Source organism: Hemiscyllium ocellatum, chromosome 9 (genome assembly GCF_020745735.1).
Source record: "Hemiscyllium ocellatum isolate sHemOce1 chromosome 9, sHemOce1.pat.X.cur, whole genome shotgun sequence".
In the NCBI taxonomy this organism is placed as follows: Eukaryota; Metazoa; Chordata; class Chondrichthyes; order Orectolobiformes; family Hemiscylliidae; genus Hemiscyllium; species Hemiscyllium ocellatum.
Genome location: NC_083409.1, coordinates 78949143 through 78973769, shown reverse-complemented (window position 1 = coordinate 78973769; position 24627 = coordinate 78949143). Strand labels below are relative to the sequence as shown.

General features: G+C 40.8%; 1 protein-coding gene across 1 annotated transcript in view; it reads left to right on the top strand.

Moving 5' to 3' along the window:
- LOC132818784 (ERI1 exoribonuclease 3-like) overlaps positions 1-19648 on the top strand; it is a 425305-nt gene extending 405657 nt beyond the window's left edge. Inside the window, exon 8 of the mRNA XM_060829868.1 lies at positions 18087-19648. Coding sequence (XP_060685851.1) covers positions 18087-18169 — 83 coding nt within the window. The 3' untranslated portion in view covers positions 18170-19648. The remainder of the gene's footprint in view (positions 1-18086) is intronic.
- Positions 19649-24627: the final 4979 nt, after the last annotated feature.

The window sequence follows — 24627 nt, the reverse complement described above, 5'->3', positions numbered from 1 at the left end:
TACATTGAAAAAATCTAGATTGTTAAGTCTTTCATCTTTTAGAATAAATTTGTTGATTTTGGTTCTTTAATATGTAAATCCCAGAACTTCTTTTAAGTCATGTTCTCAGGATAATTTAAGGTTTTATAACAAAAGGTGACACCTCAGCTCAGACATTGACTTAAAGGTGTGAGCCAGACCAATCTTGAGTCAGACTAGTTCTATTTCCAAAGTGGAATTTACAATTATTACATGGATTCATTGCCTGCATTGACTGCTTGCAGGTTCTCCATTTTTTTAGCAAAATAGAATGTATCTGAAAATATAATTCTGCAAATACAAATTCACGCCATAGACTTAAGTGAGTGTGTGCTTGTGCAGGAGAGAGACAGAGTGAGTGTGTGCCTGTGAGTATGTGCGTACGTGAGAGACTGTGTGTTTGTGTGTGTGAGATGGGGCATAAGCTTGTGAGAGGGTGCGTGCATGGGTGTGAGTGTGAGAGGTGTATGTGTTATGTATGAGAGAGAGCATGTGTATGAGAGAAGGTCTGTACGACTGCATGAGTGTTTAAGATTGTGTGTGTAAAAACTAGTACTTCCAAATAAACCTGTTGGACTATAACCTCGTGTTATGTGATTTTTAACTTTGCCCACCCCAGTCCAACACCAGCTCCTCCAAATCACATCTTCTAGAGGTTGACTGTGAGGCACAGCCTGCCTGCTTGTTTTGAGAGGCAGTTTCTTCCTCCCATCTTTCTGAAAGGTCACCTCACAGCAGGGCTTCAAAGTAATTTATATAAATGATTTTGATGAAAGGAACAAAGGTATTGTAGCTAAATGTTCTGATCTTCTGATAAAGGTAGGTTGCAACATGAGTTGTGAAGAGGACATAAGAAGCCTACGAAAGGATATAGAAATTTGATTCATCAGCCTAATAACAGCAGAGAAGAAACTGTTCTTGAACCTGATGGTGCGTGTGTTCAAGCCTCTGAATCTCCTGCCTGACAGAAGAGGTTGTAGGAGAGCATTATTGGGTTGGGAGGGGTCTTTGATGATATTGGCAGCCTTTCTGTGGTAATGAGAAGCATTAAGAGGAGTCCATGGATAGGAGGTTAGCTTCCAGGATGGTCTGGGCTGTGCTCACAACCTTTTGTAGTTTCTTACGATCCTGGGCAGAGCAGTTGCCAAACCAGGCCGTTATGCACGTACATTGTATGCTTTTATGGTGCATCTGTAGAAGTTGTTGAGGGTCCTTATGGACCAGCTGAGTTTCCTAAACTCCCTGAGGAAAAAGATGTTGTTGTACCTTTTTGACCATTGCATCTATGTCGGAGGTTAAATGAGTGAGTAAAGATTTAGCAAATGTAGTACAATGTGGACAAATGTGAAATTAGGAGAAAGTGAGGACTGCAGATGCTGGAGATCAGAGCTGAAAAATGTGTTGCTGGAAAAGCGTAGCAGGTCAGGCAGCATCCAAGGAGCAGGAGAATCGACGTTTCGGGCATAAGCCCTTCTTCAGGAATGAGGAAGGGGTGCCAAGCAGACTAAGATAAAAGGTAGGGAGAAGGGACTTGGGGGAGGGGCATCGGGAATGCGAGAGGTGGAAGGTGGTTAAGGTCAGGGTGATAGGCCGGAGAGGGGGTGGGGACGGAGAGGTCGGGAAGAAGATTGCAGGTCAAGAAGGCAGTACTGAATCCGAGGGTTGGGACTGAGATAAGGTGGGGGGAGGGAAAATGAGGAAGCTGGAGAAATCTGCATTCATCCCTTGTGGTTGGAGGGTTCCTGGGCGGAAGATGAGGCACTCTTCCTCCAGGCGTTGTGTTACCATGGTCTGGCGATGGAGGAGGCCAAGGACTTGCATGTCCTTGACAGAGTGGGAGGGGGAGTTAAAGTATTCCGCCACGGGACGGTTGGGTTGGTTGGTGCAGGTGTCCCAGAGGTGTTCTCTAAAACGTTCCACGAGTAGGTGGCCTGTCTCCCCAATGTAGAGGAGGCCACATCGGGTGCAGAAGATGCAGTAAATGATATGTGTGTGGAGGTGCAGGTGAATTTGTGATGGATATGGAAAGATCCTTTGGGGCCTTGGAGGGAAGTGAGGGGGGAGGTGTGGGCACAAGTTTTGCATTTCTTGCAGTTGCAGGGGAAGGTGCTGGGAGTGGAGGTTGGGTTGGTGGGGGGTATGGACCTGACGAGGCAGTCGCGGAGGGAGTGGTCTTTCCGGAATGCTGATAGGGGAGGGGAGGGAAAGATATCCCTGGTGGTGGGGTCTGTCTGGAGGTGGCAGAAATGACGAAGGATGATACGAGGCATCTGGAAGTTGGTGGGATGGAAGGTGAGGACCAGTGAGGTTCTGTCCTGGTGGCGATTGGAGAGGCAGGGTTCAAGGGTGGAGGAGTGGGAAGTGGAGGAGATGCAGTGGAGAGCATCATCAACCAGGTCTGAGGGGAAATTGCAGTCTTTGAAGAAGGAGGCCATCTGGGTTGTTCGGTGTTGGAATTGGTCCTCCTGGGAGAAGATGCGGCGGAGGCGAAGGAATTGGGAATATGGGATGGCGTTTTTACAGGGGGCAGGGTGGGAGGAGGTGTAATCTAGATAGCTGTGGGAGTCGATTGGTTTATAGTAAATGTCTGTGTTGAGTCGGTTACCCGAGATAGAAATGGAGAGGTCTAGGAAGGAGAGGGAGGAGTCTGAGACAGTCCAGGTAAATTTGAGGTCGGGTGGACGGTGTTAGTAAAGTGGATGAACTGTTCAACCTCCACGTGGGAGCACGACGTAGCGCCGATACAGTCATTAATGTAGCGGAGAAAAAGGTGGGGATTGGTGCCAGAGGGAGGATTGGAAAGAGAAGTTGTTAATAGTGAGGACTAGTTCAGTCAGTCGAAGGAGGGTGTCAGTGGAAGGGTACTGCTTGGGTCAGTGGGAATGTGAATTTGCCAATTTTGGGAGAAACAAGCAAAAAAAAGCATATTAGATAATAGGTGCAGGAGTAGGCCATTCTGCCCTTCGAGCCTGCACCCACTATTCAATATGATCATGGCTGGTCATCCTTAATCAGTATCCTGTTCCTGCCTTATCTCCATAACCCTTGATTCCACTATCCTTGAGAGCTCTATCCAACTCTTTCTTAAATGAATCCAGAGACTGGGCCTCCACTGCCCTCTGGGGCAGAGCATTCCACACAACCACCACTCTCTGGGTGAAGAAGTTTCTCCTCATCTCTGTCCTAAATGGTCTACCCTGTATTTTTAAGCTGTGTCCTCTGGTTTGGCACTCACCCATCAGCGGAAACATGTGTCCTGCTTCCAGAGTGTCCAATCCTTTAATAATCTTATATATCTCAATCAGATCCCCTCTCAGTTTTCTAATCTCAAGGGTATACAAGCCCAGTCGCTCCAGTCTTTCTATTATCTCCATGGTGAGAGTTTGCAGAGCTCTGAGATACAGAGAGATCTGGGTGTCACATTAGTACAGAAGTGTAGTAAGTAATCAGGAAAGCTAATGAAATATTCTGGTTTATTATGAGTGAAACTGAATGCAAGAGTAGCAGAATTATGCTTGAGTTATAAATGGTATTGGTGCTACCGCATCTGGAGTATTGTGTACAGTACTGGTCATTCTACTTAAGGAAATATGTTAATGCATTGGAAGCAGTTCAGAGAAGATTCAATAGACTAATAGCTGGAATGAGTGGATTACCTTATGAAGAAAGGCTAAACTGGCTAGGCCTGCATCCTCTGGAGGTTAGAAGAGTCAGGGTGACTAAATTGAAACATATGAGATGCTGAGAGGATTTGACCAGTGGATGTTGAAGCATGTTTGCTCTTGTGGCAGCATCTAGAACTAGCGGTTATACTTTAAAAATAAAGGCACATCCATTTAAAACAAAGATGAAGAAATATTTTTTCTTTCAGACGGTTGAGAATCTTTTGATTTCCATTCCTCAAAAGGCACTGGATTCAGAATCTTTAAGGCAGAAGCAGATAGATTCTTGATTACTAAGACAATAAAAGAATATCAGGCATATGTTGGGGTGCCTTTACTGAGAAGTTCTTCCTTCCCGCCTTGCACGTGGAGCATCATCCTGCCTGCCTTGTCCAAATTGTTGATGAACACAGAAGCAGGATGATAACACGAGCTGGACAGTAGGGTGGCTCAGTGTTTAGCACTGCTCAAAGCACCAGGGAATCTGGGTTAGTTCACCCTCAGACAACTGTCTGTGTGGAGTTTTGTACATTCCCCCTGCTTCTTCTGGGTGCCCTAGTTTCCTCCCACAGTCCAAAGATGTGCAAGTTAGGTGGATTAGCAATGGGAAATTTAGGGTTATAGGGATGGGATGACTCTAGGAGGGTCAGTGTAAACTCAATGGGCCGAATGGCCTGCTTCCATACTGTAGAGATTCTATGATTCTATGAACACCAAAGGTCAGCAAAAGAGCCATTACAGAGCCCGCTTCAACAGTAATTGTGTTCCCCATGCACTAGAGATCCATCAGTTGCGCCAGGACCTATTATTTACAATTCCATTCAAAACGTCTTCCAACAATATATTCCAGAGATCAGAACAACATGTTTTCTACTACAGATGAAAATTAAAACACTTATGCCCAATTGTATCTTGATGAATACAACGAATAAGAATAAGCTCACTTTGTTTCCTTTGTTGGATGAATTACTTTTTAAGTAGCATGGGAAGAACTTGGCTGAATTCTAATTATGCAATGAGAGTTGGTGCAGTACTATTACATAAACCCATGGATAGTGCATAATGTGAAATTTCAGATAAATGTCAATTATTCACTTTATAAAAGATTTTTAGTGGCACAGTGGTTAGCACTGCTGCCTCACAGCACCTGAGACCCAGGTTCAATTCCCGACTCAGGTGACTGACTGTGTGGAGTTTGCACGTTCTCCCCGTGTCTGCGTGGGTTTCCTCCGGGTGCTCCGGTTTCCTCCCACAGTCCAAAGATGTGCAGGTCAGGTGAATTGGCCATGCTAAATTGCCCGTAGTGTTAGGTAAGGGGTAAATGTAGGGGTATGGGTGGGTTTCGCTTCGGCGGGTCGGTGTGGACTTGTTGGGCCGAAGGGCCTGTTTCCACACTGTAAGTCTAATCTAAGTCTAATCTAATCTAGTTTAAGTAACTATTTTGTATTTAAAATGTGCAGTTATAGTTTCCATGGACAACAATTTAAATTTGGATTTTGAGAAGGTATTTTAACACTCAAGGTTTCAGCAGGAATATTGGTTAACTGGGCTAAGATAGCAAATTGGATTTGTACTGTTCTGCAACTCCTGACCCTCTTAACTGCAAAAGGGGTTAGCAATTTCAGTCTCCCCATAGGAACAAGGGCTTAATTTAAATGGCACAGTCCTGATAACATAAAGTTTGCATGCACTAATTTGACAGTCCACTAAGGACTGCATAGACTTTGAGTATAGGCCGGTGGTAGGTAGCATCATGTTGCAGGAGGTTTGGTTCAATGTTTTGTTTTAACTTTCAGAAATTTGGTGTTGGTTTCTCCTGGCCCATTAAGAATCATGGAGGCCCTGTTAAGTGTGATTGGCAATTGCTAAGTTTTTGTTGGGCAAGGGAAATAAGGATTATAGAGCAAAGCTGAATAGATTGGGTTCAAATATGCATTTAGATTTGGTCTAAACTAAAAGTGCTATGGATGCTGGAGATCTAAAAGTAGGAAGTGCTGGAGAGTCTCAGCATATCTGGCAGTATCAGTGGAGAGAGAAATAAGAATTAATGTTTTGAATCCAAGATAACTCTTCTTCAGAACTAAGATTGAATGACATAATCTCTTTCCCATGTTACTTTCCCTATTCCTCCCTTACCTTGCTAGGGATAAGGTTTGTGGGCTCCTGCTGACAGGCTGACCACCCACCCTCCACCTTCTGTCACCACACCCTCTGAAATTGCACAAAGAATTCACCAGTATTGTCAGTATTGACAATACTGCTTTTATACAGAAATTGTAGCAAGTATTTCACATGATGCCTATGTATTTTAATTCCCTAGACCTCACATTCAGGGGTGTCAGAAAAGCCCCTGATACCCTCCCATTTCTGCCCCTGGTTCAAATTGGGACTGTAGTTTCATGTAAGGTTTGACAATTGTTTCTTGTATTCCTTACTCGTGTTAGCAAAGAACAGTAATTCATCTCACCAACCCTTCAAAAAAAACTCAGCAATTTTGTTGAGAGTTAGTAATCACACGTTAGGCATCCTTAATGCAATCCTAATACTGTACTCTATTGTGTCTTGTCCAACAAAAAAAAATCATTGTACAAAGGCCTGTATGTGAGAAATATTTTTAAAAAGGCTCTGTCATGAAGGAGTTAAAAAGAAGCAAGATTGTTCTGAAAGGAATCCTTGCCACTAATGGAAAGATCGAAAGCCTCTATATCACTTAGTACATGTCTACTTCCACTTTATACCTAAGGCATTCATTGTCTCAACTTTGGCTTGGTTCAATCAAACACAAGCCTAACATACAGCATCACTTGTGCATCAGGACATTGAAATATGGCTACAATTAGCTCAGATACAGTTCAATTATGATAAACAGTGCAGCACCCTTTAAGCTATGATTAAAAGGCCTCCCCTTTGATAAAGAGACCTAATTTCACATTATTATTGCCGGGGCTTGATTATAAAATACTCTCTGAATTTACAGTGAAGAGATGGATGTCGGGCCGTCTTTATCATCTTCAGATCAGTGGTGATGCAGAGCTCTTCTCCCATACCATTCATTTTGATTTTTTCAGCGTGGCACCGCTATAGTCTGCCACACACAGCTGGGCAAAGTCACCCTTACGGTAACAGCATGATAGATTACTGCACCATAATGAAATGGAGACATCAAGCCTCCACACAAAAACATAATCCAACAGGATTGGACTGTCCTGAATGGAGAAGAAGAATCACTTCTCTCTCAGCTTCATCAAGAAAAAAAATTACACATTGCAGTTCCAGTATCTTAAAGCTGCACTGTACAATTTTGATTTTCTTCACAGTCTTTTTAAAATCTTGCTTTTTTTTTAACCATTTCAAAACATTTAGAATTATTCCCAACATTTAAATATGAATGGCATAATCTTGTAAATATTAGTCACATTTTTGGTGAATCCTTTTTGAGTAAACATATTCTTGTCTTTTCAGTTTTTACATTAGTCAGGTTTTAACCTCTTCTCATTTTGTTCCCGTTTTCCTTTTTAATTCAGCCTTCTGTATATCATCTTCTTTTAAAATCTTTATGTTTCAATTAAATATCTTTACAAAAATGTTAAATGCAAAAAGGATAAAATAATCATTTCAGTAAAAATCATTTCAGAACCTTCTTCACTGAAACAGATTTGTAATTAAACTGGATAATAATGAGGAATTTAAAACAATTTATCTGTGCGTTTTGATGTAGGAATCTTGAAACTGTTTCAGATGAATTGTAGTTTATTTTTATGACATCTTAGTACTTACTTCCATTGTCTAACACAGAACATGGGAGGACACAAAAAAATCAATCTCAATCACCAATACGTAAAGCAAACAAATTCATAGGTCACTTAGCTGCACAAAAACATGTATCAGGGCAAGGTCTAAAAGTAATCCAGGCTGACTTACAGGGTTACGATAGTCTGCAGCTTCAACAACTGCACCTCAATCATTGATGAGTTGTTTATTTTACAACTGACTACAACCATTGAAAATACTAATGGAACTGTCTTTTCTCTGGCTGTGCTATTCTTTCTGTACCTTTCACATTGGTATGACTTTCTGTGATTGAACTGCCCATGACATACACTATTTTTTTAAAAAAACTTCTTCATCCAAAGGAAATGTTATTTCTCTCACTGTTTACAACAATTCACATTGAATTGGCAGAGATCCTTTTTAGGTGAAATGGAGGTTTTCAAAAAAAAAATGATGTTTCTTCTAAACTGAGCAGCCTTGCTTTTTACTTTACATTGGGCTTCTGTTGATCTGGTAACGTAGTGATTAAGTGACTTGGTCAATTTCAGTGAAGGGTTGCCCACTTTGGAATAAGATGTTCAACTGTTGATGTACCCCTTTCTGAGAAACTTAAAAATCATAGCACTTGCATCATCTAAAAAAAATGTTTTTCAAGAAGTCTTTGTATTTTGGATCTTCAATCTGGACTTCCTCACATTTAAAAAAGCATATTAATGCACTTTGCCTCAAATTTACTTTCTCAAATCTGCTCAGAAGGACAGACAAATTATTAGGTAACATTTTATGCACTCTGGTTCGAAGTTGATGACTGAAACCTAAGATGGAAATTCTGCTGATTGTCCTCCATTCGGGAGGAATCATATCATTTACCACACCTATTGTTCCAACAAGTTTTATACTTTGCCCACATTTTAGAAGTCTTAAGACAAATGTCAGCTAAGAATGACATTCAAAACTGATCTATGAAACACCACAATTAAATTTTCTTTCTCACTTTGAGGCAGCATGGTGGCTCAGTGGTTAACACTACTGCCTTGCAGTGCCAGGGACCAGGGTTTGATTCCCGGCTCAGGCAACTGTCTGTGTGGAGTTTGCACATTCTCCCTGTGAGTTTCCTCTGGTTTTCTCGCACAATCCAAAGATATGCATGTCAGGTGAATTAGCCATGCTAAATTGCCCATAGTGTTAGGTGAATTAGTCAGAGGTAAATATAGGCAAGGGGGACGGGTTACTCTTCAGAGGATTGGTGTGGACTTGTTGAGCCGAAGGGCCTGTTTCCATACTGTAGGTAATCTAATCTAATCTATTTTGCACACAAAGCACACAGGAGAGCTGCAGAAACTGTGTTGTGAACTTTATTGGCAGTCATTACTTTTTCGTTGATTTGCTCACAGGAATGTATAGTTTAACAGAGAAATACTACCTTTATTTGAAGGCTGGAAATAGAAACTCAGCAAAATATCTTTCTGCTGAAAATTATACATTTTTAAATTAAGTATTCAATTTCAGAAGGTTATTTGGGTTTGGGGTGTTTACTCATTATACTCATTGCATATTATCCAGTTTAGTTATAAATCTGTTTCAGTTAAGAAAATTCTGAAATGATTTTTTCTTCCAGACCAAATGGACTTGTGTGTTAAGAATGAGCAGGTTTGTTGGGTGATGTCCAATAGCAAAAACAATTGAGGGGTCTTATTTTAATAGTTCATTAGTTTTTAATTTCTTCTCCCATTGAGAGAAGGTAGCAAGTAGTCAAAGACTTACAAAATGAGCATCCTCACATAATGGTTCTTGGATTCCTTCTGTTAATTAGTGGATGTAGAGATTTTATTTTACTGAGGTAAGGTTGCTTTAACAGAATTACCTAAACAGACTATCCTGTCCTTACTAGAGCAAACATAAAAAGCTTACAGCTAATTTGTGTACATCAAATCGCCATAAATTTGCAGAAATAAAAAATGGATTTGCAACTCAGTGGTGGAGAACATACTGAAATAGTTACTGTTTTAATATTTGCTGATCTGTGAGCAAGACATTTTTTGAGATCTTTTAAATTAGCTTTTCATGTATCCAAAAATTATTAATTGATCTTCCACCAGGAAAAATCAGTCCTTGAAAGTGGAATAAATTACAACTTTGGTAGAGCCGATGAGCCAGTCACTGAAGGTAGAACACAGCTCCAAAAAGATCCACTGATTCAGTGGTGGATCAGATGAAGCGAAGAAAAAGCAGCAAAAGCAATAATGGGCTGGAGATGGATGGATAAGCAGAGTAAAATTAAAATAGATGCAAGCTGGTGAGTTGTGTTATTTTTCAGTTCAGTCAAAGATTGCAAGTCACCAGCTCCAGGTTCATTGGCAAGTGTCTTTTTTTACCATTGCTACAGCCCTATAGCATCTTTTAAAGAATAAAAATATACAGAAGTCACAATTTTCCAAGTGCTGTTCTTACAGGCCATTTTAAAATTACTATAGACCAGATTTTATCTATGACAGACAGCCTCTCTCCAAACATCATAATCCTGCCCCTAAACATGACAGAGTCAGGGTCTGTTTCATACATGCACTTTTTACAGGGTCAGCTGGCCAGTTCAATTCACAGCCAACTCTACTGAAGTGAGATTTTGGCAGCCTTGAACCCAGATTTTCACTGAGTTCAGGTGCATAGAAACAAGAGAATTCCCAGCTCCATATATCCACCCTTTAAAAGCAACTACGTCGACATTGAAAATTCAATTATGAGGCATTTGGACTGTGAGGGCTTGTGAGGTGAGGGCTGGAGGTCCGTTTCATCATTTGTTTCTATATTTCAAAATTTTGGAGACAGGAGTGGATTCCTGAGGCAAGCCTATATTCCAGCCAACCTCTGTACCCATTAGCCTCCTCGATTCTTTAAGGGTTGCCTACCCAAACTTCTAATCCAGCACGCCAGCCCAGACTGAAAACTTGACATCAGGCTGTATTCATGGAGCTGGAAATACTTGCATCTTTGCATACTTGAGCAAAACTCTGGGCCTATGTTTATAAAGAAAACAGTGTTCTGCTGTATAAGGACTTAAGAATGGTGTATAATCCACTGATCCAATAAAATTATTCCATTACCAATTTTGACCTAAGAATGTGGCATTCCACCACCATATGACACTGGTCTTGAAGGACTAAGTTATTTTTCAATAATTTTGGCCTGAGTAAGCAAATGAGGAATTAAATTATATTAAATTGTGGTTATTTATTACATCCTATAAGGGAGGATAGTCACAGGGCTGAGGGCAAAAGGAAGGTCATGTGTTTATGGTTCAATCTACTATAAACTCATGGTGACACAGTAATTAAGACTGCTGCTTCACATTGCCAGGGGCCTGGGTTTGGCGTCTGCCTTGAGTGACTGTATGGTGTTTGCACCCGGAGGAAACCCGGAGAGCGCGTGCAAACTCCACACATTCAGTCGCCTGAGTCAGGAATTGAACCCGGGTCTCAGGCACTGTGAGACAGCAGTGCTAACCACTGTGCCACCATGCCGTCCACGAAGTCTGTACCTAGTCTATGTATTTAAGTTTTATATAGTTATTTTGAACTTGCTTTTTACATATTTTGAACTTGTTATTTACTTATTTTGCTGTAACTTGCAATGGTAACAGCAACCTCACTGTCAACTAATCACTAAAAGCTTCTGAAGTATGCTATGGTTCTTACTAATGTGACTCCTGTTTCTTTAGAAGATGAGAAAGAGCCAGGGTCAATTTATGAAACTAATTTCAGTTGACGCATTTCAGTCATAAATAGTTATTGTAGCATCACAGATGGTTGTTATAAGTAAAATATATTGGTAGGATGAGGAATTTTCCAGAATCAGTTCGATATTTGAGACAATATTAAATCACTAGGAAGCGACACTACATACTCTCAAACAGTTGCACAAACTAGTCTGCAGTTATCTTTGTAGAGATCCATGAAGTTAGTAAGCTAAAAGGAACAAAAAAATGATGATCCTCCAAGTGATTCAAAGAGCAAGTCAGGTTATAGGAGGAAATGAAATCAGTAAGATGATCATCACTTTTAAAGAAACCAGTTAGATATTGGAAACACACTGGTTAGCCAATCTGAGATTGATTATGTACTGTTTGTGCGTTGACAAGCCAATTAAAGTTCAGAATGCCTTTGATCATGCACAGGGAGTAGTGGTTAACAATGGATAATAAATGGTGATTCTTTAGTTAATAGGTGAAAATTGTCATAGGTGATCTGGTGGTGGAACTAAAACTTCTTGGTTCCGTGTGATAGTATTTTATATAAATGTGGCGACTGTTAAGAACCCTTGTAGTATAGTGGTAGTTTCACTATTTCTGGACCACAATGCCAGGGGCGAATCCCACCCATTCCAGATGTGTGTCATAACATATCTGAAGAAGTTGTTTAGAGAATACCTGAAATGGCGACTCTTTGTGATTTCTTGACAAAGATAACTAAGACAGAAGGAATACTACCTCATTCCTGATGAAGGGCTTTTGCCCGAGATGTCGATTTTCCTGCTCCTTGGATGGTCCCTGACCTGCTGTGCTTTTCCATGCTTAACTTGATATCTCACATTTGCTACTGCTGCTGCAATTGTGGATCGTTACTCCATTTGTTTATTGCACATTCACATTATCCAACATTGTTTGGGACAGTCAATAAGAGCAACTTGGAATAAGGTTGTCTTATACAGATAAACTTATGAATAGGTTCTATGCTTTCTGTCTTAAGTTGGTAAACCTGGCATAACAAGTGGAATCTTACATCCTTTTAGATTTATTAGTCTTTGGGACCCATTTGTGGATCCACAGACCAATACTGGTGGCTTTGCATTTTTTTCAGTATATCTGTGGGCCAGTGACAAGACCCTCCTGCCTATTGCAAAGTGCTGCTGTCCTGTTGTTTCAACAGGGGTGGGTATCTAGAGCTGTGGAGATATCAGTGGTATCAGAAAGTTGCATCCATTTGATCCCTTAATTGACCTGTTGGCTACTTGCTGCTGCTGAGTAGGTAACTGTGATAGCTCCATCACTGGCAAGATCGCTCAGAATCAGGAATGTGCTGGGAAGCTGACCCCAAACTGCAAGTATCAAATTTTGCTCCTGTCTCCACCTTCAAATTCAATGTGAGTTTTTTTTAAACCTACTGGATCTATTGGAATTGGCCTAATTATAGATTTTAAGTGATCCATTGACCTGAATTAACCTGCCAATCAGAGCTCACAGAATGTAAAAAGACATGAGAAAAATTTCAAATCATCAGACCATAAAAGTCTGCAGACCAGTTGTGTGGCCATTCAGTCGTTCCAAAACCTGAGAGAAAGTGAAAATTGTTTTTCAGCTTTACGCTGTTGGAACAATTTTGAAATTGTGTGCAAGCAACTGTGGAGCAAACTAAATGGCTGATAAATATTAATGTGTAGCAGAAAAAATGTGGAGGCAGAAGCAACTGAAACAGTAACATGCCTTGGGTCAAGTAATTGTGGGTAGACCTGCCCTATTTGACACCATCCCCAGAGGAGAGCAGTACAGCAATGAGTGTAAGACCAGTGTTGCAGTGTTTCTTTATTTGCTAAAGAAAGTTACTAACCAATACTATTTAAACATTGATGCACTATGGGTACAACTTAGAAGTGTGACTTTGCCTATCTGATCAATTCAAAGGATTTCACGTACATCGGTTGTAACAAAACATAACTACACTATCTATAATATAGAACTAATGGCTAGATTGTATCATCAATGATTTCATGTCACATGAAACTGGAACAAGTGAAAAAGGTTCTACTGAAGTAGTGCAGAACTGTCTTTCTGTACCTAGTGTAAATATATAATAAATGTTCATCAGTTTGCAGGAATATGGTGTACAGTCTTCATCCACCATCCTGTTGTAATATTTATAGATGGTTACTTAAACATAAAGTAAGTGGGAAAATGGCAGAAAACACTAGGAGTGACAATGGTGTAGAATTTACTCTGGCTGGGAGACTTCAGTACTTAGTGCCAAGAGCAGCTGGATATAACCACTATTGTCCAAGCTGGCTGAGTCCTAACAGACATTTCAGCAGGTGGTGAGGGAACCAACAAAAGGAGAAAAAGACACCTGATCACATCTTTACCAATCCAACTGTAGCAGATGCATCTGTCCATGTTGGTATTGGTGGCTGAGACTATTATTGCAAGTTCCCTCCATCATGTGTGGCACTAGCACTGTCCTGATTAGAACAGGCTTTGATCAAATCCAGCAATTCTAGCATCCACAAGACATAGAGGTCAATGAGCTGTAGCAGCAGAATTGTATTCAACCTTATTGTATTCAGCCTTGTATATACCTTGACATTGTCCCAATCTATCATTACCACCAGGCTGGAAGACCATTCATTGTTCAATGAAGAGTGTAGGAGGACATGCCAGGATTAGCACCAAGTTAGGTGTCAGCTTGGTGTGAAGTGACAAGATTACTTGCATGTCAAACAATAGAAGCAGCATACAATAGAGAGCCCTCAACCAGTTGTTCAGATGTAAGTTCTGCAGTCTTGCATAACCAGTCATAAATGATGATGGATAATGAAATAATTAACAGGAAGAGAGGCTACGCAAATATTTTCATCCTGGGGGAGTATAGTACTTCACTTCAAAAGACAAGATTGAAGAAGTGTGATTCGCTTTCAGCCAGATCTATCTAGTGCACAATCCTTCTATGGCTTCCAGCAAACCAGGTGCCAATCTTCAACCAATTCAATTCACTCCCTATGATTTCAGCTGAAAACACTGTAAAGGCAGTGGGTCTGACTGAGAAATCAGCAGGTCTGGCAGCATATATGGACAGAGAGACAAAGTTAACATTTCAAGTACCTCTTTCTCTCTCTCCATAGATTCTGCCTGACTTTCTCCAGCATTCTGTGTTTGTTCAGAATGCCAGCATCTGCAGTATTTTGCCTGTACTGGTCCTGACAATATTTCTCTAACAGTACTGCAGACAATTTGGAAAGTTGCCCAGGCATCTCCTGTTCACAAAAAGCAGGACAAATGTCAAACCTGGCCAGTGGCCATCTTATCAGTCTACTCTTGGTCATCAGCATAACAAAGCAAGGGATTGGCAATTACGTTATCAAGTGGCATTGTCTCAGAAAACTCTGCTTACTGTTGCTCAGTTTGGGTTCCGCAAGGGCCCCTCAGCTCCTGACCTCATTACTACTTTGGTCTAAATATGGACAAGAATATTGAAGTCCAGAGGTGAGGTAAGAGTGACTGCTGAGTCAGCAATTGACCACATACCAAACATCTAAGAGCTCCATCAACTGGAGCTAGTGGGTACTGAGGGAAAACCTTCTGCTGATTGGAGTCATATTTAGCACAAAGGAAGATAGTTGTGTTTGTTGAATGTCAATCATCTCAGTTTTTGTAGGGAGTGCCCTCGGCCCAAACACCTTCAACTGCTTCACCAATGACCTTCCCTCCAGCATAAGGTCAAAAGTGGGATGTTCAGGGATGGGTGCAAGATGTTCAGTGAAAAAGAGAATTCCATTTAGAAGTCATGATGTGTGAGGAATTCAGTTGGAGTAAATAAGTGAAAGATTTGAGAAGATAATCCCAAGGGAGGACTCAAGAGGTTGTCATATTGCAGGGAATTAGTTTTTGAAACATCATGACTGCCTCCCCCAATTCCTCAATATCACTGACATCAGATTCAAAGATGCAAGCAGGAATGAAATTAGCAAAGAAAGAATTTTTGATTTTTGACTGCAAGTTTCCAATTGGCAGTGTCTTGTTTATTGCAACCTGTTATTGTATGGTCCTTTTATATTTGAGAAAGGCCTCAGCTGTGAACCCCACTTGCATCTCTTCTGAGGTTGGCTCACCTTTGTGAGGACCGTGTTATTTGAATTTCCTTCTCAAGGCTATTGATGTGATGCAGTTTCTCAAAGCCCTAAAAAAAACCAACACAAGGTTTGAAAGTTTACAACTACTGGGGGAAGTCATCTAAGGAACCTGGAGCACCTCAGAGTTAAATGTTTTGCCTCTTTAAAATGTTGCTGTTAGGCACTAATGTATAATTTGGATTTGTTTTTAAACGCTGATTCATCACAGGAATCTGTCTTGCAAAGTTAAGTTGATGATTACATTAACTATCACAAAGTAAATGTTGAGATGCATTGTAGTACTTTTTCCAATGGGTTGAGTGCAATAATGCTTTTATATCTGTAGAAGAGTCTGCTCACATATTTTGCACTGTGATTTAAATGTTCTGGGATCTTTAACTTTGAAACACATGGCCATGCTGTTGAACATTTTAAAAACCTCCATTCGCTACACTTCATTGGTTTACAGGCATTCTGCTTTGAAATCGAAAAGACACATCATCTGCAGCTTTTTTAAAAAACATACATGTAATGTTTTAGTTTCAACGGACTCAATTGTTAGTATTTCCCAGGATTTGTTTTGACATGGAGCTGCTGTGAATTATGAATACGTGGGAATTATGAGGTAGCATATTGGGAGCATGGGATCTGAGGAGGCATGATGGGTAGAATGAACTACTTTGGTGTGCATTCACCCAGTGTGCTGCTTCAGGACTCAGAAGCCAAAACCCTAGGTATGGAAGTGTTCCGATTCTCATTTTCCAATAAAAACAAGCTTTGTAGCATTTCTACTTGTGGAAAAATGTAAAACCAGAAATGGCAACAGATAGAGAGTGGCACTGGATCATTGCTTTTCAGACTGGAGGCATGTCACCAGCAGTGTTCCACAGAGATCAGTTCTTGGTCCTCTTTTATTTGTCATTTATATACATGATTTGGATGAGACTAAAGAAGGCATAGTTAGTAAGTTTGCATATGACACCAAAATTGGTAGCACAGTAGACAATGAGGAAGCTTTTCTAAGAATACAAAGAGAACTTGATCAAATGAGTTCAATCTGGATAAATGCGAAGTATTGCATTTTGGTATAACAAACAATAGTAGCACTTACATGGTTAATGGTGAGGCCTTGGATAGTGTTGTAGAACAGAGGGACCTCAGGGTGCAGGTACATAATTCTTTGAAGTTTGCGTCATACAGGGTGATTAAAAAGGTGTTTGGCATACTTGCCTTCACTGCTCAGTCCTTTGAGTATAGGAGTTGGGAAGTCATGTTGAGGTTCTACAGAACATTGGTGAAGCCTCTTCTGGAATACTGTGTCCAGTTCTGGTCGTTCGGTCACTTATAGGAAGCATATTATTAAGCTAGAGAGAGTTCAAAAGAGATTTACCAGGATGTTGCTGGATATAGAAGGTTTGAATTGCAGAGACTGGATAGGTTGGGAGTTTTTTTTTTCACTGGAGCAGAGGAGATTGAGAGGCAACCTGATAGAAGTTTATAAAATAATATGAGTTGTCTTTTCCCTAGGATGGGAGATTTCAAGACTGAGGGGCACCTTTTTAAATGAGAGAGAAGAGAGATTTAAAAAAAGACATGAATGAATAAAAGGAACGAGCTTCCTGAGGAAGTGGTGGGTGTGGGTACAATGTTTAAAAGATATTTGGATAAGTTCATAAATAGGAAAGGTTTGGTGGGGTATGGGCCAGGAGCAGGCAGCGGGACTACTTTCATTTTGGATTGTGGTCACATGGACTGGTTGGGCTGAAGAATTTGTATGTATCAAAATGAATGACCAAGAATTCAAAAATGAAATGAGAATAAACTCCCTTATCCAGTCAATGCTGAGAAGGTGGAACTCATGTGTTCAGGGGATAAGGAAGGTAAATGGTATAGATGTGATTAAGTGGAAGCTAATCAAGCTATAGGGCCTCCACTAAACTATGAAGGATAGGAAGGAACTTGTGTGGCATAAGCATCAGCATGCACTGGTTGGGCTGGATGGCCTTATAACATATAGTTCGTTCTGAAAGTTGCAAACAGGATCCCATTTCATGTGGGATATCGGTCAACTTATTGAGACCTTCTGAAAATTGTATTGAGGACACTTAATCACTAACATGGTAGTAGCACAGTGATCAATAGAATTTTATATTGAACATTTGGAAAGCTGTTTCAGTTACATTATCTAGAAATATGATTTCATGCACTATAATTTTCTGAAACAAAGACAAATGTTGCTGCAGGAACTCAACAAGTCTGACAGCATCTGTCGAGAGAAATCAACTCTAAGAAAGTGAGGACTACAGATGCTGGAGATCAGAGTCGAGAATGTGGTGTTGGAAAAGCACAGCACGTCAGGCAGCATCCAAGGGGCAGGAGAATCAACATTTTGGACAAGAGCCCTTCATCAGGATTCCTGCCCCTCAGATGCTGCCTGACCTGTGCTTTTCCAGCACCACACTCTTGGCTCTGTGAAGAGAAAGCAGAGTTCACTTTCTGTTCATTTTTATTAATTTCAAATGAATAGCAACGTGCAAAGTAATCTTTACTTAAACCAGCCTTTCTCTGCATTGTGGTATGTAATAGGTGAACGTAGAATCAGTGTACAAGCAAAGAGGATGTTTACAAATCGATGAGCAATATTCGGCCATTTAGCCTATGAAGCTTTTCTTTTGTGACTTTCCCATATTCCACATTGTACAGCTAGTGTTTATTTTAAATTCTCACTGTAAGATTCTATATTTTTTAAATGTTCCCAAACAGATGACTGCAAGAACATTGCCAACATAATGAAGGAATTAGCACGAAGGGGATTCACTTTCAAACAAACTGGATCAAACCTCTGAATATGCTGCAGAAGAAAAGAACATGTCTCACTGCTTTGAAAAAAAAACATTCAAGGATATATGGTAAAAATAAATAATTCACGTGAGGCATGTATGCAACTATTATAAAAAAATTAATTCAGTTATACCAAAATGACCCATAGTAAGATTTTCCCTCCTTTATAAAGTGGAGCAATCTGCTGCTAATTGACAAGTAAAACATGCATTTTTTTAAAAATATTGTTAATTGAATGTCATTTCTAACTTGAAGAGGAAGATTATTTGTTTAAATTGTCCAAATTCCTAAACTACAATGGAATATACTTATACCCTCAATGGTTTCTGTTTATTTTTTAGCATGTTTTGTACTTTCAATGTCTACGTCATAGGCAGTTTACAGAGACAGAATAATATTAGAGGAAAACTGGTCATGAAAGCCTACCACAATAGCACCACCTCAACCTAGAATTTTCATTCAGCTAGGGTTGATAGCACACAGAAATGGCAAAAGGTAGGTTGGGCCAAAAACCTGCAAGCTCACCCTGTGCACCAGCGACTACCATAAGAAGAATGAGAGAGCTCCTGGGACTCTGGCAAGAAGTCCATAAGTTTAATGATTGAAGAGATGGGGATTAGTAGTGGCCCCTACGAAAGGGCCAAAATATTTGCTTCCCTTACGATTTCAGTCCAGACCATGTCCAGGTATTCAGAATATCTGTGCTCTCTTTAATGACAGAATCCTCCTCTTGTCACCCCAGTGCATGTCTGACTGCAGCGCTCCATTGTTCTCTGACAATTCCAGGCTCTCAATTTGTGACAGTGACACTGTGGAAATCCACCCAAGGTAGAAAATGACACCAAACACACTAGCTCAATTGCTGTTGTCCACTGAGGTGTCAAAACATGTGTGCATTATTTAGAACTGTATTCACAGTTTCACTGTACATTGCAAAAATGACATTCTCTCTGTCCACACCTGATTATACACATTTTCATTTAAATGTCTATTTCCTTAATATCATCTAAGAATTATGTGATAAATCATTGTAAAAGCATTTCGGTTTTAAAGTATTGCTGGCTATTTATCTGCTATATTTCAATTTTTCCAGCAAGTTCTTTTTTCTATTTTACTTACTAATTCAATCCATTTTTCCAAGTGACAAGGAATCAAAGTAGTTGTTGCCTGTAATGTTAGTGAGTTTCCCAAATTAAGATACTGAATTTTCCTTAAAAATTCAAGTTGAGGAGGCATTTCAAGAGAAACTTCTTGTGAAAAGTGGAAGAGATAGGTGGAGGAAAATTATCGTCAAATAGCTAAACCACTGGTAACTTATCTCTGCTTCTTAAAGACAATTACCTGTAAAGGGAGGAACAATCTTTAGTTTAATCTTAATAGTCAATCAAGTTTAACATTTCATTTAATAATTCTACACTAAAAGAACATACTGGCTGATCCTTATTATGTAAAACTTTAGTTCATAATAAAATGCTTTTCTGAAATGGAGTTCTTCCTTAATATATTGTATGGTGCAGGTTATTAAATTCTAAGTTGTGTATCTTTCACTTTTTTTTAAGAAATAGTTTCACGTCTTGATAGTCCTTGTATTAAAATTGATGATGATTACCAAAAAAAAAGTCACAACCTAATTATGGTATAATGGTTGCTAAACATCACCACAAGATCATGGTACAAGACTAGAGCACAAAGTCCTGGGCTGAATCTCACCGTGGTAGAATTTGAATTCAATAACTATCTAGAATTAAGAACCTACTGATGACTATGAAACCACAGTCAATTGTAAGGAAAAAAGCATCTGGTTCACCAATCTCCTTCAGGGAAGGAAATCTGCCCCACTTGGTCTGGCACACGTGACTTCAGATCCACAGCAATGTGCACGACTTTCAGGTGTCCTCTGAAATAGTGTAGAAAACCATTCAGTTCCATCAATTAGAAAGTCTCAAAAAGGAATGAAACTAGACAAGCCACCTAGCACCAATGAGGAGTCAATCAATGGAAGGTACAAAACATGACTACACACATACCGAACAGCATAAGCAGCAAGTGTTAGACAGAGCTAAGCAATCCACAAACAATGGATCAGATCTAATCTCTGCAGTCCTGCCACATCCGGTCATGAATGGTGGTGGACAACCAAATGACTCACTGGAGGAGAAAGCTCCACAAATATGCTCATCCTCAACATTGGGAGAACAAGAAGGATAAGACTGAAACATGCACAATATCTTTAAACCAATAATGCTAAGTGGTTGACCCATCTGAACCTCCTTCAGAAGTCCTCAGCATCACTCCACATGATATCAAGAAATTTGATACTATAAAGGTTTTGGGTCTAGACAATATTTTGGCAATAGTACTGAAGACGTGCTCCAGAAATTGCTACACTCCTAGCCAAGCTTCCCCAGTACAGCTGCAACACTGGCATCTACCTAACAATGTGGACGATTTCCCAGGTGTATCCTGTATACAAAAAGCAGGACAAATCCAACTTGGCCAATTCCTGCCCCGTCAGTTGCTCTTGATCATCAGTAAACATAGAAAATAGTTGCAGGAGTAGGCAATTGGCCGTTCAAGCCTGCACCACCATTCAGCAGTATCATGCAATTTTAGTATCCCAGTCGAGAGTGTGGTGCTGGAAAAGCACAGCAGATCAGGCAGTATCCGAGGAGCAGGAGAATCGGCATTTTGGGCAAAAGTGCTTCATCAGAAATCGGGCTTTTGCCCGAAACGTTGATTCTCCTGCTCCTTGGATACTGCCTGACCTGCTGTGCTTTTTCAGCACCACACTCTCAATACGGAGCTCCAGCATCTGCAGTCCTCACTTTCTCCTAATTTCAGTATCCCACTCCTGCTTTCTCTGCATACCATTTGATCCCTTTAGCTGTAAGAGCCATGTCCAGCTCCTTCTTGATTATTTCTAATGAACCAACCTAAACAGCTTTCTGTGGTTGAGAATTTCACAACTGAGGGAAGAAATTCTTCATCATCTCAGTACTAAATGGCTTATCCCTTATTCTATCACACCACAGAGGTCTTGGGTAGTGAGGCATTATGGGTGGAGCTGAGAAATAAGAAGGGTGCAGTTACATTGTTGGGGCTGTATTACAGGCCTCCCAACAGTGAGTGTGAGGTAGGAGAACAAATAGGTAAACAGATTATGGAAAGATGCAGAGGCAATAGGGTAGTGGTGATGGGAGATTTTAATTTTCCCAACATTGACTGGGATACACTTAACGTCAGAGGTCTGGATGGGGTAGAACTTGTAAGAAGCGTCCAGGAGAGTTTTCTAGAGCAGAATGTCAATAGTCCGATGAGGGAAGGTGCCATATTGGACCTGGTACTGGGGAACGAGCCAGGCAAGGTGGTAGAAGTTGCGGTGGGGGATTTCTTTGGGAACAGTGACCGTGGATGACAGGAGAAATTGTATGACTAGCCAAGAGGAAAAGGGAAGCATACATAAGGTCTAGGCAGCTAAGAACAGAACGGGCCCTGGAAGAATATTGGAAGAGTAGGACAAGTCTTAAACGAGGAATCAAGCGGGCTAAAAGGGGTCATGAAATAGCTTTAGGGAGCAGAATTAAGGAGAATCCCAAAGCATTTTCTTATTATATAAGAAGTAAGCGGGTAACTAGAGAAAGGATTGGTCCACTAAAGGATAACAAAGAAAGGCTGTGTGTCAAACCTGAGAGAATGGGTGAGATTCTGAATGATTACTTTGCATCAGTGTCCACTGAGGAGAGGAACATGATGAATGTTGAGATTAGAGATAGAAGTTTGATTAGTCTGGATCATGTGGACATAAGTAGGGAACATGCATTGGGTAGACTAGAGGTTATTAAGGTGGACATATCTCCAGGACCGGTGGGATCTATCCCAGGTTGCTGAGGGAGGCGAGAGAGGAAATAGCTGGGGCCCGGATAGATATCTTTGTGGCGTCCTTAAATACAGGTGAGGTGCCGGAGGACTGGAGGGTTGCTCATGTTGTCCCCCTCTACAAGAAGGGTAGTAGGAATATTCTGGGTAACTAAAGACCAGTGAGCCTGACGTCGGTGGTGGGAAAGTTGCTGGAGAAGGTTCTGAGGGATAGGATCTATTTATATTTGGAAAAGAATGGGCCTATCAATGATAGGCAGCATGGTTTTGTGCAGGGGAGATCATGCCTTACCAACTTAATAGAGTTCTTCGAGAATGTGACCAAGTTGATAGATGAGGGAAGGGCTGTTGATGTCATATACATGGACTTTAGTAAGGCGTTTGATAAGGTGCCCCATGGTAGACTAATGGAGAAAGTTAAGTCACATGGTGTTCTAGCTAGGTGGATAAAGAACTGGTTGAGCAACAGGAGACCAAGAGTAGTAGTTGAAGGGAGTCTCTCGAAATGGAGAAAGGTGACCAGTGGTGTTCCACAGAGGTCAGTGTTAGGGCCACTGTTGTTTGTAATATACATAAATGATCCGGAAGAGGGTTGGTATGATCAGCAAGTTTGCAGATGACATGAAGATTGGTGGAGTAGCAGAAAGCATAAGAGACTGTCAGAGAATACAGGAGGATATAGATAGACTGAAGAGTTGGGTGGAAAAGTGGGAGATGGTTTTCAATCCAGAAAAATGTGAGGTGATGCATTTAGGCAAGTCTAATTCTAGAGTGAATTGTGCAATGAACGGAAGAGCCTTGGGAAAAGTTGATGGGCAGAGAGATCTGGGAGTGCAGGTCCGTTGTACCCTGAAGGTTGCTGCACAAGTGGGTAGAGTGGTCAAGAAGGCACATGGTATGTTTGCCTTCATTGAACAGGGTATTGAGTATAAAAGCTGGCAAGTCATGTTAAAATTGTACAACACATTTGTTCGGCCACATTTAGAATACTGTGTACAGTTCTGGTCGCCACATTGCCAAAAGGATGGGGACTCTTTGGAGAGGGTGCAGAGAGGGTTTACAAGGATGTTGCGGGTATGGAATGTGCTAGCTATAAAGAAAGGTTGGGTAGGTTAGGTTTATTTTCTTTGGAAAAAAGGAGATTGAGGAGGGTCCTGATTAAGGTTTACAAAATCATGAAGGGTATAGACAGAGTGGATAGAGACAAGCTTTTTCCCAGGGTGAAGGATTCAATAACAAGAGGTCACGCTTTCAAGGTGAGAGATGGAAAGTTTAAGGGGGATACTTGCAGTAAGTACTTCACACAGAAGGTGGTAGGAGTTTGGAACGCGTTGCCAGCAGAGGTGGTAGAGGCAGGCACGGTAGATTCATTTAAGATGCGTCTGGAGAAATGCATGAGTAGGTGGGGAGCAGAGGGATACAGATGATTAGGAATTGACTGACAGGTTTAGTCAGTACATTTGGATCAGCTCAGGCTTAGAGGGCTGAAGGGCCTGTTCCTGGGCTGTAAATTGTTTTTTATTAGGAACATTCTTCCCACATCAAGCCTGTCTTCATCAGGATTTTATATGTTGCTGTAAGATTCCCCCCATTCTTCTAAATTCCAGTGAGTTGAGGTCCAGTCGATCCAGTCTTTCTTCATATCTCAGTCCTGCCATCCCAGGAATCAGTTTGGTGAACCTTTGCTGGTCAATAGCAAAAATGTCGTTCTTCGGACTAGAAGACCAAAACAGTATGGTCTCACCAAGGCCCCGTATAACTACAAGAAGACATCCATACTTCTTTACTCAAATCATCTCACTATGAGGATCACATGCCATTAGCTTTCCTCACCGCCTGCTGCACCTGCATGCCAACCTACAGCAACTGTTCCACCATGACACCCAAGTCTCATTGCACCTCACCTTTTCCGGAACTGACACCATTCAAATAATAATCTGCCTTCCTGTTTTTGCAGCCAAAGAGGATACCCTCACATTTTCCACACTAAATTGTATTTGCCCATTCAGCCAGACTGTCCAAGTCACCCTGCAGCCTCTTAGCATCCTCTTCACAGCTCACACTGCCATTCAGCTTCGTGTTGACTGCAAATTTGGAGATCTTGCATTCAAATTCTTTAACCAAATCATGAATGTATACTGTGACCAACACTGAACCCTGGAATAGTGGAATTGGGGGAAAATCTCTGCTTGCTAGATCATACCTGTCACATAGGAAGATAGTTGAGCTTCTTGGAGATCAACTAGGAGAAAGTGAGGACTGCAGATGCTGGAGATCAGAGCTGAAAAATGTGTTGCTGGAAAAGCGCAGCAGATCAGGTAGCATCCAAGCAGCAGGAGAATCGATGTTTCAGGCATAAGCCCTTCTTCAGGACTGGGCCCAAACATCATTAGTTGCTTCATCAATGACATTCCCTCTAATATAAGGTCAGAAATATGAATATTTACCAATGATTGCACAATGTCCAGCACCATTTACATCTCCTCAGATACTAAAGCATTGAAGTGCATGCAGGACGACATCCAGGTTTGGGTCAAAAATTGGCAAGTAACATTCACACTGCATGAATGGCAGCTAATAATTGTCT